The 11,786-nt window shown below is 46.4% G+C and overlaps 1 protein-coding gene across 1 annotated transcript; it reads right to left on the bottom strand.

The window, feature by feature from the left end:
* Window positions 1–1,736: 1,736 nt before the first annotated feature.
* On the bottom strand, window positions 1,737–5,770 carry LOC122923466 (protein kinase C delta type-like). The gene is made up of 9 exons (XM_044274275.1): window positions 4,837–5,770; window positions 4,550–4,638; window positions 4,227–4,397; window positions 4,043–4,134; window positions 3,716–3,917; window positions 3,402–3,593; window positions 3,150–3,278; window positions 2,890–3,056; window positions 1,737–2,704 (listed from the first exon to the last, which is right to left on the bottom strand). Exons 1-9 carry the CDS (start codon window positions 5,105–5,107, stop codon window positions 2,638–2,640), a joined length of 1,380 nt encoding a protein of 459 aa, XP_044130210.1. The 5' UTR covers window positions 5,108–5,770; the 3' UTR covers window positions 1,737–2,637.
* Between the last annotated feature and the right edge of the window lie 6,016 nt (window positions 5,771–11,786).

Raw genomic sequence — 11,786 nt, 5'->3', positions numbered from 1 at the left:
GTCAGTGTATGCGGCGCTGCAAGACGAGATTTCTCCTCTGCAGTAAAAGATACGTTTGCCAAGGAATATGAGCTGAGGAGGCAGCGGTGTTCATATGCTTTGGCAAACACTTTGTATATATATAAAAAATAAAAATAAAAATCCCAGCAATGATTTATTCATCCACATCGATTTATGTGAATGGAGAAATCGGGTTTGCCAGGGCATACGAGCTAAGTGGGTATGGATGTTGGGCGGAGCTCCTATGTCCTGGCAGACACCTTTCCCCTCTTTTTTTTTTGGCAGAGATTTTTTCATCCACATTGATCGATGCGAATGAAGAAATCTGTGCCGTTCATTTTTTCTTTCAGCCCAGAGGCTGAACGGAAAAAAAATAATCTCATTACCCGTATGCTCAATATAAGGAGAATAGCAGAAACTCCTAATGCTGGCCATACATGTAATGATTGCGGAGACCCTCAAATGCCAGGGCAGTACAAACACCCCACAAATAACACCATTTTGGAAAGAAGACACCCCAAGGTATTCGCTGAGGGGAATATTGAGTTCATGAAAGATTGAAATTTTTGTCTCAAGTTAGCGGAAAGGGAGACTTTGTGAGAAAAAAAATTGTAAAAAAAAATTTTAAAAAAATTTCCGCTAACTTGTGCCAAAATTTTATTTTTTCTATGAACTCGGCATGCCCCTCATTGAATACCTTGGGGTGTCTTCTTTCTAAAATGGGGTCACATGTGGGGTATTTATACTGCCCTGGCTTTTTAGGGGCCCTAAAGCGTGAGAAGAAGTCTGGGATCCAAATGTCTAAAAATGCCCTCCTAAAAGGAATTTGGGCACCTTTGAGCATCTAGGCTGCAAAAAAGTGTCACACATGTGGTATCGCCGTACTCAGGAAAAGTTGGGGAATGTGTTTTGGGATGTCATTTTACATATACCCATGCTGGGTGAGATAAATATCTTGGTCAAATGCCAACTTTGTATAAAAAAATGGGAAAAGTTGTCTTTTGCCGAGATATTTCGCTCACCCAGCATGGGTATATGTAAAATGAGACCCCAAAACACATTCCCCAACTTCTCCTGAGTACGGCGATACCACATGTGTGACACTTTTTTTGCGGCCTAGGTGGGCAAAGGGGCCCACATTCCAAAGAGCACCTTTTGGATTTCACAGGCCATTTTTTACAGATTTTGATTTCAAACTACTTCTCACGCATCTGGGCCCCTAAAATGCCAGGGCAGTATAACTACCCCACAAGTGACCCCATTTTGGAAAGAAGACACCCCAAGGTATTCCGTGAGGGGCATGGCGAGTTCCTAAAACTTTTTATTTTTTGTCACAAGTTAGCGGAAAATGTTTTTTTTTTTTTCTTACCAAGTCTCATATTCCACTAACTTGTGACAAAAAATAAAAACTTCCATGAACTCACTATGCTCATCACGAAATACCTTGGGGTGTCTTCTTTCCAAAATGGGGTCACTTGTGGGGTAGTTATACTGCCCTGGCATTTTAGGGGCCCAAATGCGTGCAAAGTAGTTTGAAATCAAAATGTGTAAAAAATGGCCTGTGAAATCCAAAAGGTGCTCTTTGGAATGTGGGCCCCTTTGCCCACCTAGGCCGCAAAAAAGTGTCACACATGTGGTATCGCCGTATTCAGGAGAAGTTGGGGAATGTGTTTTGGGGTGTCATTTTACATATACCCATGCTGGGTGAGATAAATATCTTGGTCAAATGCCAACTTTGTATAAAAAAATTGGAAAAGTTGTCTTTTGCCAAGATATTTCGCTCACCCAGCATGGGTATATGTAAAATGCTAGGGTTAATCCTTCCCTTTTGCTCCCTGTGCAGCTGATGACTAAGGATCTGATCAGCCTCCCAATTTAGCTGGACTTTGGATCCCCCCCTTGTTCAATGCATGCAACTGGGAAGCACCACCTAAAAAAGACAACATCCAATGAAAGTGCCTTCGGATTTCCCCCAACTACAGGATAAATAGCAATCCATAGTATATAGATGGCTCTTGCCCTAATATGCATGTGGGACTTGTTGGATAAAGCATAAATAATCTACAACCACATGATGGTAAATGGTACTGTTTATTGGTGGTAGATGTCCTTTTCTGTCCCTCTTTACCACTAGTGGATGGTGTGATCTCCACTGAGGGCAAAGTCTAACAAGTCGCCATTTTCTTGTCGATGTTATGATCCATTGGCACGCAGGAAAGGAAAAACCCCCTGTGGAGGAAACCTCTAGGGAACCATGGCCTAAGGACCACCCTTCCCTTGGGCACAAGAGGCAACTTGTCGACTAGAAGCGCTGGCGGTCAAGTCATTGACTCTTGGAAGAATCTTCATCGACTCCATAGCTTCTTGGCTGCCTGCTAGACTGCAGTTCACAGCCCTCAGGTAACTTCTAGTGGCAGCTGGAAATGAAGCTGAGGAACAAGGACTGGTGTAGCACAGTACCGATGAGTAGTCAGGAGAGCAGATAGAGGTCAGAGTTTGGAATCTGAGGCTCATACAAGGACAGCAAGTATTGGTTGGTTTTTCTGCTGTTTATGATGTCAGCAAGAGGCTCTGCTGGAACATGATGTTTTTCACCCACTGATCTACTGGGGACATCTGTATACAGAGTGGAGCTCTTTACTTCCAGTTTTTCATCTTCCTCCAGATCCTGCGGATGGTCTCTCTCACAAATCTGCCAAACGTTCTACCAAGAAAAAATGAAAACAGGTTGGTAATGAAATAGCTTTGCAAAATGGTAACCACCTTTAAGTTTGCTCTGTCCACCCATGAGCAGACTATAAGCCAGTGAATGGAATCCACACTGCACAGATTCACAGGAAATCTCCAATAATCCCTGTCTGTATTCCCCTCTCAGCTACAATGACTCACCTGCGTGGTCGTATGAAAGGTTCTTTAATTGGCTTTACGACCTGCCAGTTCTCATTGGCAAATGTGAATCCACAGAACAGTTGTTGATCTCTTTCAGCCATTGGTGACTTATTGGCTTCGGTGGAGGACAGGATGTCATCGATTTTTGTCAATGTCATCACTGGTGGCTATGAAGAGAAGATACCAAAAGCGGTGTTGATAAAGAATGAACACAATGGAACTGTACTACTAGCCACATCTTCTCTGGATCATTTACTTACTGGTCCTAGTTGGAATGGTGGACGAGCTCCTGCTCCCTCTATATCTGTCCAGTTGATTTCAATGAAAAACGGATGTTCCCTGATGTTATGTACCACTACCTGGCGACTCTCTGGTGACTTGTTTAAGAGCTAGAAAAATGTAGAATAAAGACGTTCATTCCATCACACGTTGCAATGCTAGCCCTGATTTTTCAATGTCCTCATTTTCATAATATTAGCCGCTGTATTACTGCTATGTGTCTTTCTACTCACCCCCACTATAAGGTCTCTGGCTTGGGGATTGAGTCCTTTTGGGTAGGTGGGAACATCATTGATCAGTGACTTTTCGATAGTTCCAGGAAGTATACCGGCATAGAATGGATATTTGCCAGTAGCCATCTCATATATCATCACACCAGCTGAGAACCAGTCCACTGCCGTGTTGTAGGGCTTCTGTAGAAGAATCTGTGAAAACATCCAGCAGACAATACGAGTTAGAACATCGTCCAGGCCAGCAGAAGTCATGGAGCTGTCCAGCCCTGTAGAAAGAAACAGCTCAGTAGCATGTGCAGTCAATGATTCCTCACCTCAGGAGCCATGTATCTAAGAGTTCCGGCATATTCTGAGATCTTCTTATCCCCAAAGATGTTCATCATGGCAAGACCAAAATCGGCGATCTTCAAGTGACCGGCGCTGTCCATTAAGATATTGGCTGGTTTTATGTCCCTGTGTATGATGCCTCTGGTGTGGAGAAACTGCAGCCCACAGATGATCTCAGCTGCCATAAATCTGATGGCAAAAAGAAAAAGTATCAACATTTCATCCATTAAACTACCAGACTAATAATGACACAAAGCTGCATGTTCCTGACAGCAATGGTCAGCTTTATCTAATATATCCATGTTCTGTCTTACCTGGTGACTGGAATGGTGAATGGGGCGTTGGCTCTCATGAGACCACTTAGGTCTCCTCCGCTAAGAAACTCCATGATGAAGAAGGCATAGTCCTATGATAAAAGACAGAACATATGATCCAGGTTTCTAAATTATTATAGAGCTAACCCACTGATCAAGCCTCGATAATGGATCAGACTCTTACCTTGGTCTGGAAGGTGGCATAAGCATGGGTAAACAATGGATTCTTCCCAGTCACCTCCAGGACCTGTCGCTCAATCAGGACATTGTCTTTAAAGTCCTGAAGCAGGACCCTCTTCTTCACCAGCTTCACTGCCAGTTGTTGTTGGCAGGCGGGATGTGTGGCCAGCATGACCTGTAGGAGACAGAGCATTAGAACTGGAAGAAAGGCCTGCCCTGCCATGAGACGTGATGAGAAGACATGAAGCCTTGACATCCCTAGAGTAATATTACTGCGACACACATGACACACATGAGGAAGAAGTCCCAAGAATTCCTAATACTCACTTTACCATAACCACCCTCTCCAAGGATTTTATGGAAGGTGAAGCTTTCCAGTCCAGTCACAAGGATGGGGGCGTCTGCTGGAATTGTCCCTGGTGGAGACAGGAGAGATACCGTAAGATTTAATATTTCTATATTTTTGCCATTGCAATACAATATAACTACATTAGGGGGTAGCAAAGAAGGGAAGTCATAATCTTGGTCATAATTAGGGTTCTCCAAAAGTAGAGAATCCCATGAATTCGTACATTAAGGGGTATTGGCTCTAAGAAACGTAGATCTGCACTCACCTGACAGCTGTTCCATGTCAGTATTGTAGGACGTGCTGGGTCTGTCATCAGCTTTCCCCCCCATCTCTTCTCCCCTCTTCCTCTTTCTCTGGATACTCTCCTGTATAGGGCTTCCAGGTCTTTTTGAAGCCTTGATCATTTTTTTTTCTTTGCCGCCATCATTTGCCCTCTCAGGTGTTACTATTCTCCTCCTCTTATTTGGCGGCTGAACTCTCCTTTTTCTCTTTCTCTTCCTCTTCCTGTTCTTTGGAAGATTCCTGGAAGTCTCCATATTCAGCCCCTAGATGTTATGCTGGGCTGAGGAAGGTCCTGTCTGCCTTCAGCACGTTCCGGGGTGACACTTGGAACGGCTTGGCTAACAGGCCTTCTTTTCGGGTCTTCTATTTGAAAAATATATATATTTATAGCACTAGCAAAAGTCGCCTTCACCAGTCAAACGATGAAGAAATATGGCTGCCATTCAGGTTTCAGAGTTCTAAACCTAACTGTTGCATGATGTCACAAAGGGCCCTGTGACATCACCATATTCTAAAGGTCACATGACATGACAGAGGGACCTGTGGCATCATCAGCCAGGCTGACAGGCCTGCATTTATCAGCAGCTATAAAGTTCCATGCTTTTCTGCTATTTACCTATTCTCTCCATCATTTTAATCCCATTGGAAACAATTTAGCACCAAAGTAAAACCTTTCCTTAATACAGTCACCTTAACAATGCAACATAAGACAACTGAAGTGTAGTCACGCTTCTTGTCAGGGGCAATGACACATTGTATCCTTTAGAATGCCTCGCAGCCATCCATTAGTTCTTATGTCATTTAGGCCTCATGCACATGACCGGTTTTATTTGCGGTCCGCAAAAAACGGGTTCCGTAGTTCCGTGATCCATGTCCGTTTTTCCTACCGTGGGTCTTCCTTGATTTTTTGAGGATCCATGGACATGAAGGAAAAAGTCGTTTTGGTTTCCGCCTGGCCGTGCGGAGCCAAACGGATCCGTCCTGACTTACAATGCAAGTCAATGGGGACGGATCAGTTTGACGTTGACACAATATGGTGCAATTGCAAACGGATCCGTCCCCCATTGACTTTCAATGTAAAGTCAGGAGTCCCTATTATACCATCGGATCAGAGTTTTCTCCAATCCGATGGTATATTTTAACTTGAAGCGTCCCCATCACCATGGGAACGCCTCTATGTTAGAATATACCATCGGATTTGAGTTACATTGTGAAAACTCATATCCGACAGTATATTCTAACACAGAGGCGTTCCCATGGTGATGGGGACGCTTCTAGTTAGAATATACTACGAACTGTGTACATGACTGCCCCCTGCCGCACCTGAAGGGGTTAATTGTGCGTATCATAGCCCCCTGTATGAGATCAGAGGCTCCGATCGGTAACCATGGCAACCAGGATGCTACTGCAGTCCTGGTTGCCATGGTTACCTAGCAATATTAGAAGCATCATACTTACCTGCTGCGCTGTCTGTGACCAGCCAGGAGCTCCTCCTACTGGTAAGTGACAGGTCTGTGCGGCGCATTGCTTAATGATCTGTTACTTACCAGTAGGAGGAGCTCCCGGCCGGTCACAAACAGCGCAGCAGGTAAGTATGATGCTCTAATATTGCTAAGTAACCATGGCAACCAGGACTGCAGTAGCGTCCTGGTTGCCATGGTTACCGATCGGAGCCCCAGCGATTAAACTGGGACTCCGATCGGAGAACTCTCCGCTGCCACCAATGATGGGGGGTGAGAGGGGAGGCCGCACACTGAGCCACCAATGATATTAATACAATAGAGGGAGGGAGGGGGGCAGGGGGGCGCACACTGTGCCACCAATGATATTAATACAATAGAGGGAGGGAGGGGCCCACACTGGCCACCAATGATATTCAAACTGGGGAGAGAGGGGGGTCTGCCCCCTGCTGCCTGGCAGCCCCTGATCTCTTACAGGGGGCTATGATACACACAATAAACCCTTCAGGTGCGGCAGGGGGAAGTCATGTACACAGTTCGTAGTATATTCTAACTGAAAAAGCTTTTATGCAGAAGGATCTTCGGATCCGTGTATATGAAAGTAACCTACGGCCACGGATCACGGACGCGGATGCCAATCTTGTGTGCATCCGTGTTCTTTCACGGACCCATTGACTTGAATGGGTCCGTGAATCGTTGTCCGTCCAAAAAATAGGACAGGTCCTATTTTTTTGACGGACAGGATACACGGATCACAGAGGCGGATGACAAGCGGTGCATCTTCCGAGTTTTCAACTGACCCATTGAAAGTCAATGTGTCCGCAGAAAATCACGGAAAGCGGAACAACGGCCACGGGTGCACACAACGGTCGTGTGCATGAGGCCTTAAGCAAACTGCGATATAGATGGTCTATCCGACTCCTATGCAAAATTGCAGGGCCTTCCAGCTGGACCACCGGGTGGCTTTATTTATCCAGGAACAGCACCATACATATGGTTGTGGCTGTGTGTGGTACTGCAGATCAGTCCCATGCACTTGAAAGAGATTGAGCTCTGTGAGCTACAGTATGTTACGCAACCAGAACCGAATTGATATTGCTGTTCCTGGGTAAACAATGAAGGGGACACAGGGTCCCCTCTTTCAGTTGATTGGTGAAGACTAGAAACAGATCGGATTTGAAATTTGCAGCATGTCAGTTAATGCTGCAGTTTTCCCCAGCAAATTTCACCCTTTGCAATATAGAGAGGGAAAAGTCCTCTGGCTTTTCCATGGCAAAAGCGCACACCATACACGTGGTTTTTGTTGCTCGTTTTGATGCATTTTTTTAGGCAGAACTGCCTGCTCCAATTTCTGGTAGGTGTGGATGTGAACGTACAATAAAAGCAAAGTGGATGAGATTTAATCAAATCCACACGCTGTGAAAAAGATTTCCACCCAGAAGAGAACATAAGGTTCTCTGCAGATTTCATCCATATAGGATGATATCCGTGGCAAATACGTAGCAAAAGCTATCTGAAATCCATGAGACCCTGGATGTGATCCGGGGGCAATTCCGGTATTTTGACTGCCGGATCCGGCACTAATACATTCCTATGGAAAAAAATGCCGGATCCGGCACTAATACATTCCTATGGAAAAAAAATGCCGGATCCGGCATTCCGGCAGATCTTCAGTTTTTTTTGCCAGAGATAAAACCGTAGCAGGCTACGGTTTTAGCTTTTGCCTGATCAGTCAAAATGACTGAACTGAAGACATCCTGATGCATCCTGAACGGATTACTCTCCATTCAGAATGCATGGGGATATGCCTGATCAGTTCTTTTCCGGTATAGAGCCCCTGTGACGGAACTCAGCGCCGGAAAAGAAAACGACTAGTGTGAAAGTGCCCTAAGTAGCCTCATTCCATTCTTAGACTCAGTGTAGGACTCAGAGCTTGTGATTCACACATCTGATTGGTTGCAGGGCGGGGAGGGGCGGGGCTTTCACTCTAGGACCATATTACACTAGCCCTGCGCTGCTAGAGTCTCTGCTGTGTACTGAGTCTGACTGAGCCCAGAATGTTGTAACCTAGCAACGCCCCTGGGGGCAACACAAGCAAATGGGGCCAAGACAAGTTGGCAAGGTCAGTAAGGCCACAGTACCAAATACCTCTCCATAAGCTGTCTCCTTGTGGTGGCCATCAATATGCAGCAGGGGGATTAGGAAGTGAGATGTGGGCCATAACACCAAGCCAACCCTAAAACTCTACCCGGAAGGGCGCTGAAGAGGTGCAACTGCCTGCCAAGCTAGCGCCAGGGTAGGACCCCTACCTGAGGGCAATGTCCCACTGCAGCGACCACGAACTCGAGCATTAGGGAAAAGCTGCACCTGTGGAGGAGAACAAGCTGTAGCAGCTAAACCAGAGGGCCAGCATAATCACTTCCCGAAGGAGTGGTGGCTAGAGAATACAGAGTCAATGAACGTACTCACCATATATGTGCAATGGTGTACGCACTACATATTGATGCGGACCATATCATGACCGACTGTAACAATGGAGACCCATGGAGATGAGGGGTCTCCATGACACAGAGGTGATGCTAGGTAACCCCCTGCCCAAAACCAGCACCAAAGGAAAAGAAGGATACAATGAGGAATAGCCAACGTATCCACTGGCGGCACCCATATACCACTAGTGAAAGAGTAACGGGCACCCGCGGGTACTGTCCGTTGCCAGTTGAATTGCAGCATCCCAAGACGCTTAGTTATTCCCCTGCTAGTGGATCAATTTGGAAGGGGAAATGCACCAGGAAGCACAGTGATGTGCAACACTCCACCTATGGAAGGATAGCGCGACAGTCGGACAGTATCCAATGGTGGTGCAATTACCATACTTATGGAAGGTGTAATGCATACGGCAAGTACCTAAGCCAGTGGTAGGTAAAATATGACACCAATTAAGTGGGTTAATGCCAATAGCGAGAAATAGTGCATGCGGCGAGTCCGGTACCCCGTGGGAGTGCAATTAATTCACCTAATTAATGGGGTAATGTATACAGCACACATTGTAGCCAGTGATAATGTCATCGCGCAACCTAAGGAAGGGGTTAACACATACGGCAGGTACTGAACCCAGTGGAGATGCAATTACGCCACCTACAGAAGGGGGAAATCATACGTCCGGCACTGAAACCAGTGATACTATACTTAGTCCATCTGTGGCAGGGGACAATAAGGTAAGGCAAGTACTGCATCCCAAAGTATTGCAAATATTCCGCCTATGGAAGGGCGACAAGTACCGTTGGCCGGAGGGAGGATTGGGAACTATGAGAGGTCCTCCTTGTCCGATATTAAACGGGCCCAGCGTGATACCACCAGACAGGGTGGTCGTGCGGTAGTGAGGGCAGAGGAGAGGGAACCGTATGGCGCACATTATTTTTTTTTTAAACTAAGATGCCGGCCTCAAGCGCACAAGAGGCAGGAAGGGGTTACGTTTTTTCCCATTAGAAAACCTGCACTAGAATAGATCCCCAGATACGCCGGCCGGGCAGAAAGGGTTAAGGCCACTTGAGGACCGGGGGCGGAGCTCAGCATGTAGGGCAGGAATAATTTGTGCCAGAGAGCCCCCCCCTCCTCCGGGGGAAACGAAGTTTGCAGCCTAGCGGGCTGCAAAATGGCGAACCAAACCCCTGTGAACAGCTGATTAGGGCATGCTAGCCCCTGCATCGGCCGGCCACATGAAAAGAGCAGCGGGCGAATGTGCCCGCCCGGCAACGGACGGGGGCTGCACCCGGCAGGCCAGGCAAACAATATCGCTGCCGGAACACTGATGCGGTGCCAGCCGAACGTATGGCAGTTAACTCCCTCTGGAGCGGCCGCCCGGTGTCCGCTCCCAAAAGGGGTGGCAGTGAGGTAGGTGCTGCAAGAGTGCACTCCCTTCTGTATGTGGAAAATTACTGTTGGGGATCGGGAGCCTCCTGCGGTCCCCTCTCTGCATGTGCGCTCCGGATGGCGGTATTAACCTCCAATGTGCCGATGTCCCTTCTTGGAGGACAACAAGAGGGGGAGCGAAAGGAATGACATCAGAGGTGCTGATGGCTTCAGGGGTGCTGGGAATGACTCCAGAGCTGGCAATGGCCTGAGGGGAGCTGGGAATGGCATCAGGGGTGCTGGGCTACGCTAAAACCCTGTGCTGTTGAAGACTATTGTCCCCAAGAGGGAGAAAGGGAGGGCCAGGAGGGTTAACATCCTCACCTAGTCCAGTGTACTCACCTCTCTTCTATTCCCTGCCGCCATCTTGCCCTTTCTCTTCTCCAGCAGGGTCACCCCTTCACCTACTTGCACCGTAGTGGCAGGACTCTGGAAAATGGGGTTTGAGTGGGTGATCCTTCTGCTTGCGGGATGCAGGGTAGCGAGGCTGCCCTGGTCCACCTTGTCTTCTTGTGGGGGAGGAGGCAGCGTGGCGGACCAACGCTGGTGTGCTGCCCCGGGAGAACACGGAGGCGAGGCGTCCACTGTTTCCCACCTGAAAAAGAAAGAAAATATGAAACTAAAATAAAAACTCTGCAGGAGCTACCCAGGGAGGTCTTGCCTCCTATTGATACTAGAATAAACTGAAGCTCTCTCTCCAGGCTTGAGGGGGTATAGCTGCCAGGGGACGAGCTAACAGCTTTTACTAGTGTCAATGACGCCTATAGGACATAGGTATACACGGTTCCTGTGTCTCCCAATGAATATGGGCGAGAAATCATTGGTGGGCATTGCACCCTCCCCCCCACCTCCCCAGTATTAAAATCATTGGTGGGCAGTGCCCCCCCCCCCCCCGTATTAACCCCTTAAGGACACAGCCCTATTTCACCTTAAGGATCAGGCCATTTTTTGCAAATATGACCAGTGTCACTTTAAGTGCTGATAACTTTAAAACACTTTTACTTACCCAGGCCATTCTGAGATTGTTTTTTCGTCACATATTGTACTTCATGACACTGCTAAAATTGCATAAAAAAATACCATATTTACCAAAAATTTAGAAAAAATAGCAAATTTCAAAGTTTCAGTTTCTCTACTTCTGTAATACATAGTAATACCCCCAAAATTGTGATGACTTTACATACCATATGTCTACTTCATGTGTGTAGCATTTTGGGAATGATATTTTATTTTTGGGGGATGTTACAAGGCTTAGAAGTTTAGAAGCAAATTTTGAAATTTTTCAGAAATGTTCAAAATCCCACTTTTTGGGACCAGTTCAGGTTTGAAATCACTTTGTGAGGCTTAAATAATAGAAACCTCCCAAAATTCTAGAAACCTCCCCATTCTAGAAACTACACCCCTCAAGGTATTCAAAACTGTTGTTACAAACTTTGTTAACCCTTTAGGTCTTCCACAAGACTTTATGGCAAATAGACATAAATTTTAAGAATTTAGATTTTTTGGAAAATTTTCCAATATAATCAATTTTTTCCTGGAAAAAAACAAGGGTTAATTGCCAAAC

This window comes from Bufo gargarizans, unplaced genomic scaffold (genome assembly GCF_014858855.1).
Source record: "Bufo gargarizans isolate SCDJY-AF-19 unplaced genomic scaffold, ASM1485885v1 original_scaffold_1619_pilon, whole genome shotgun sequence".
Classification (NCBI taxonomy): domain Eukaryota; kingdom Metazoa; phylum Chordata; class Amphibia; order Anura; family Bufonidae; genus Bufo; species Bufo gargarizans.
The sequence above is the reverse complement of the archived record's forward strand: the minus strand, read 5'-3'. Positions and strand labels throughout refer to the sequence as shown.

What these genes read in the sequence shown, in the direction of transcription:
- LOC122923466 (XM_044274275.1), bottom strand. Translation starts at nt 5,107, where the DNA reads ATGGAGACTTCCAGGAATCTTCCAAAGAACAGGAAGAGGAAGAGAAAG. An exon ending in TTCACCATTCCAGTCACCAG is followed by an intron (nt 3,918 to 4,042) that starts GTAAGACAGAAC and finishes TTTTGCCATCAG; the next exon opens with ATTTATGGCAGCTGAGATCA. An exon ending in CCAGAGACCTTATAGTGGGG is followed by an intron (nt 3,279 to 3,401) that starts GTGAGTAGAAAG and finishes ACATTTTTCTAG; the next exon opens with CTCTTAAACAAGTCACCAGA.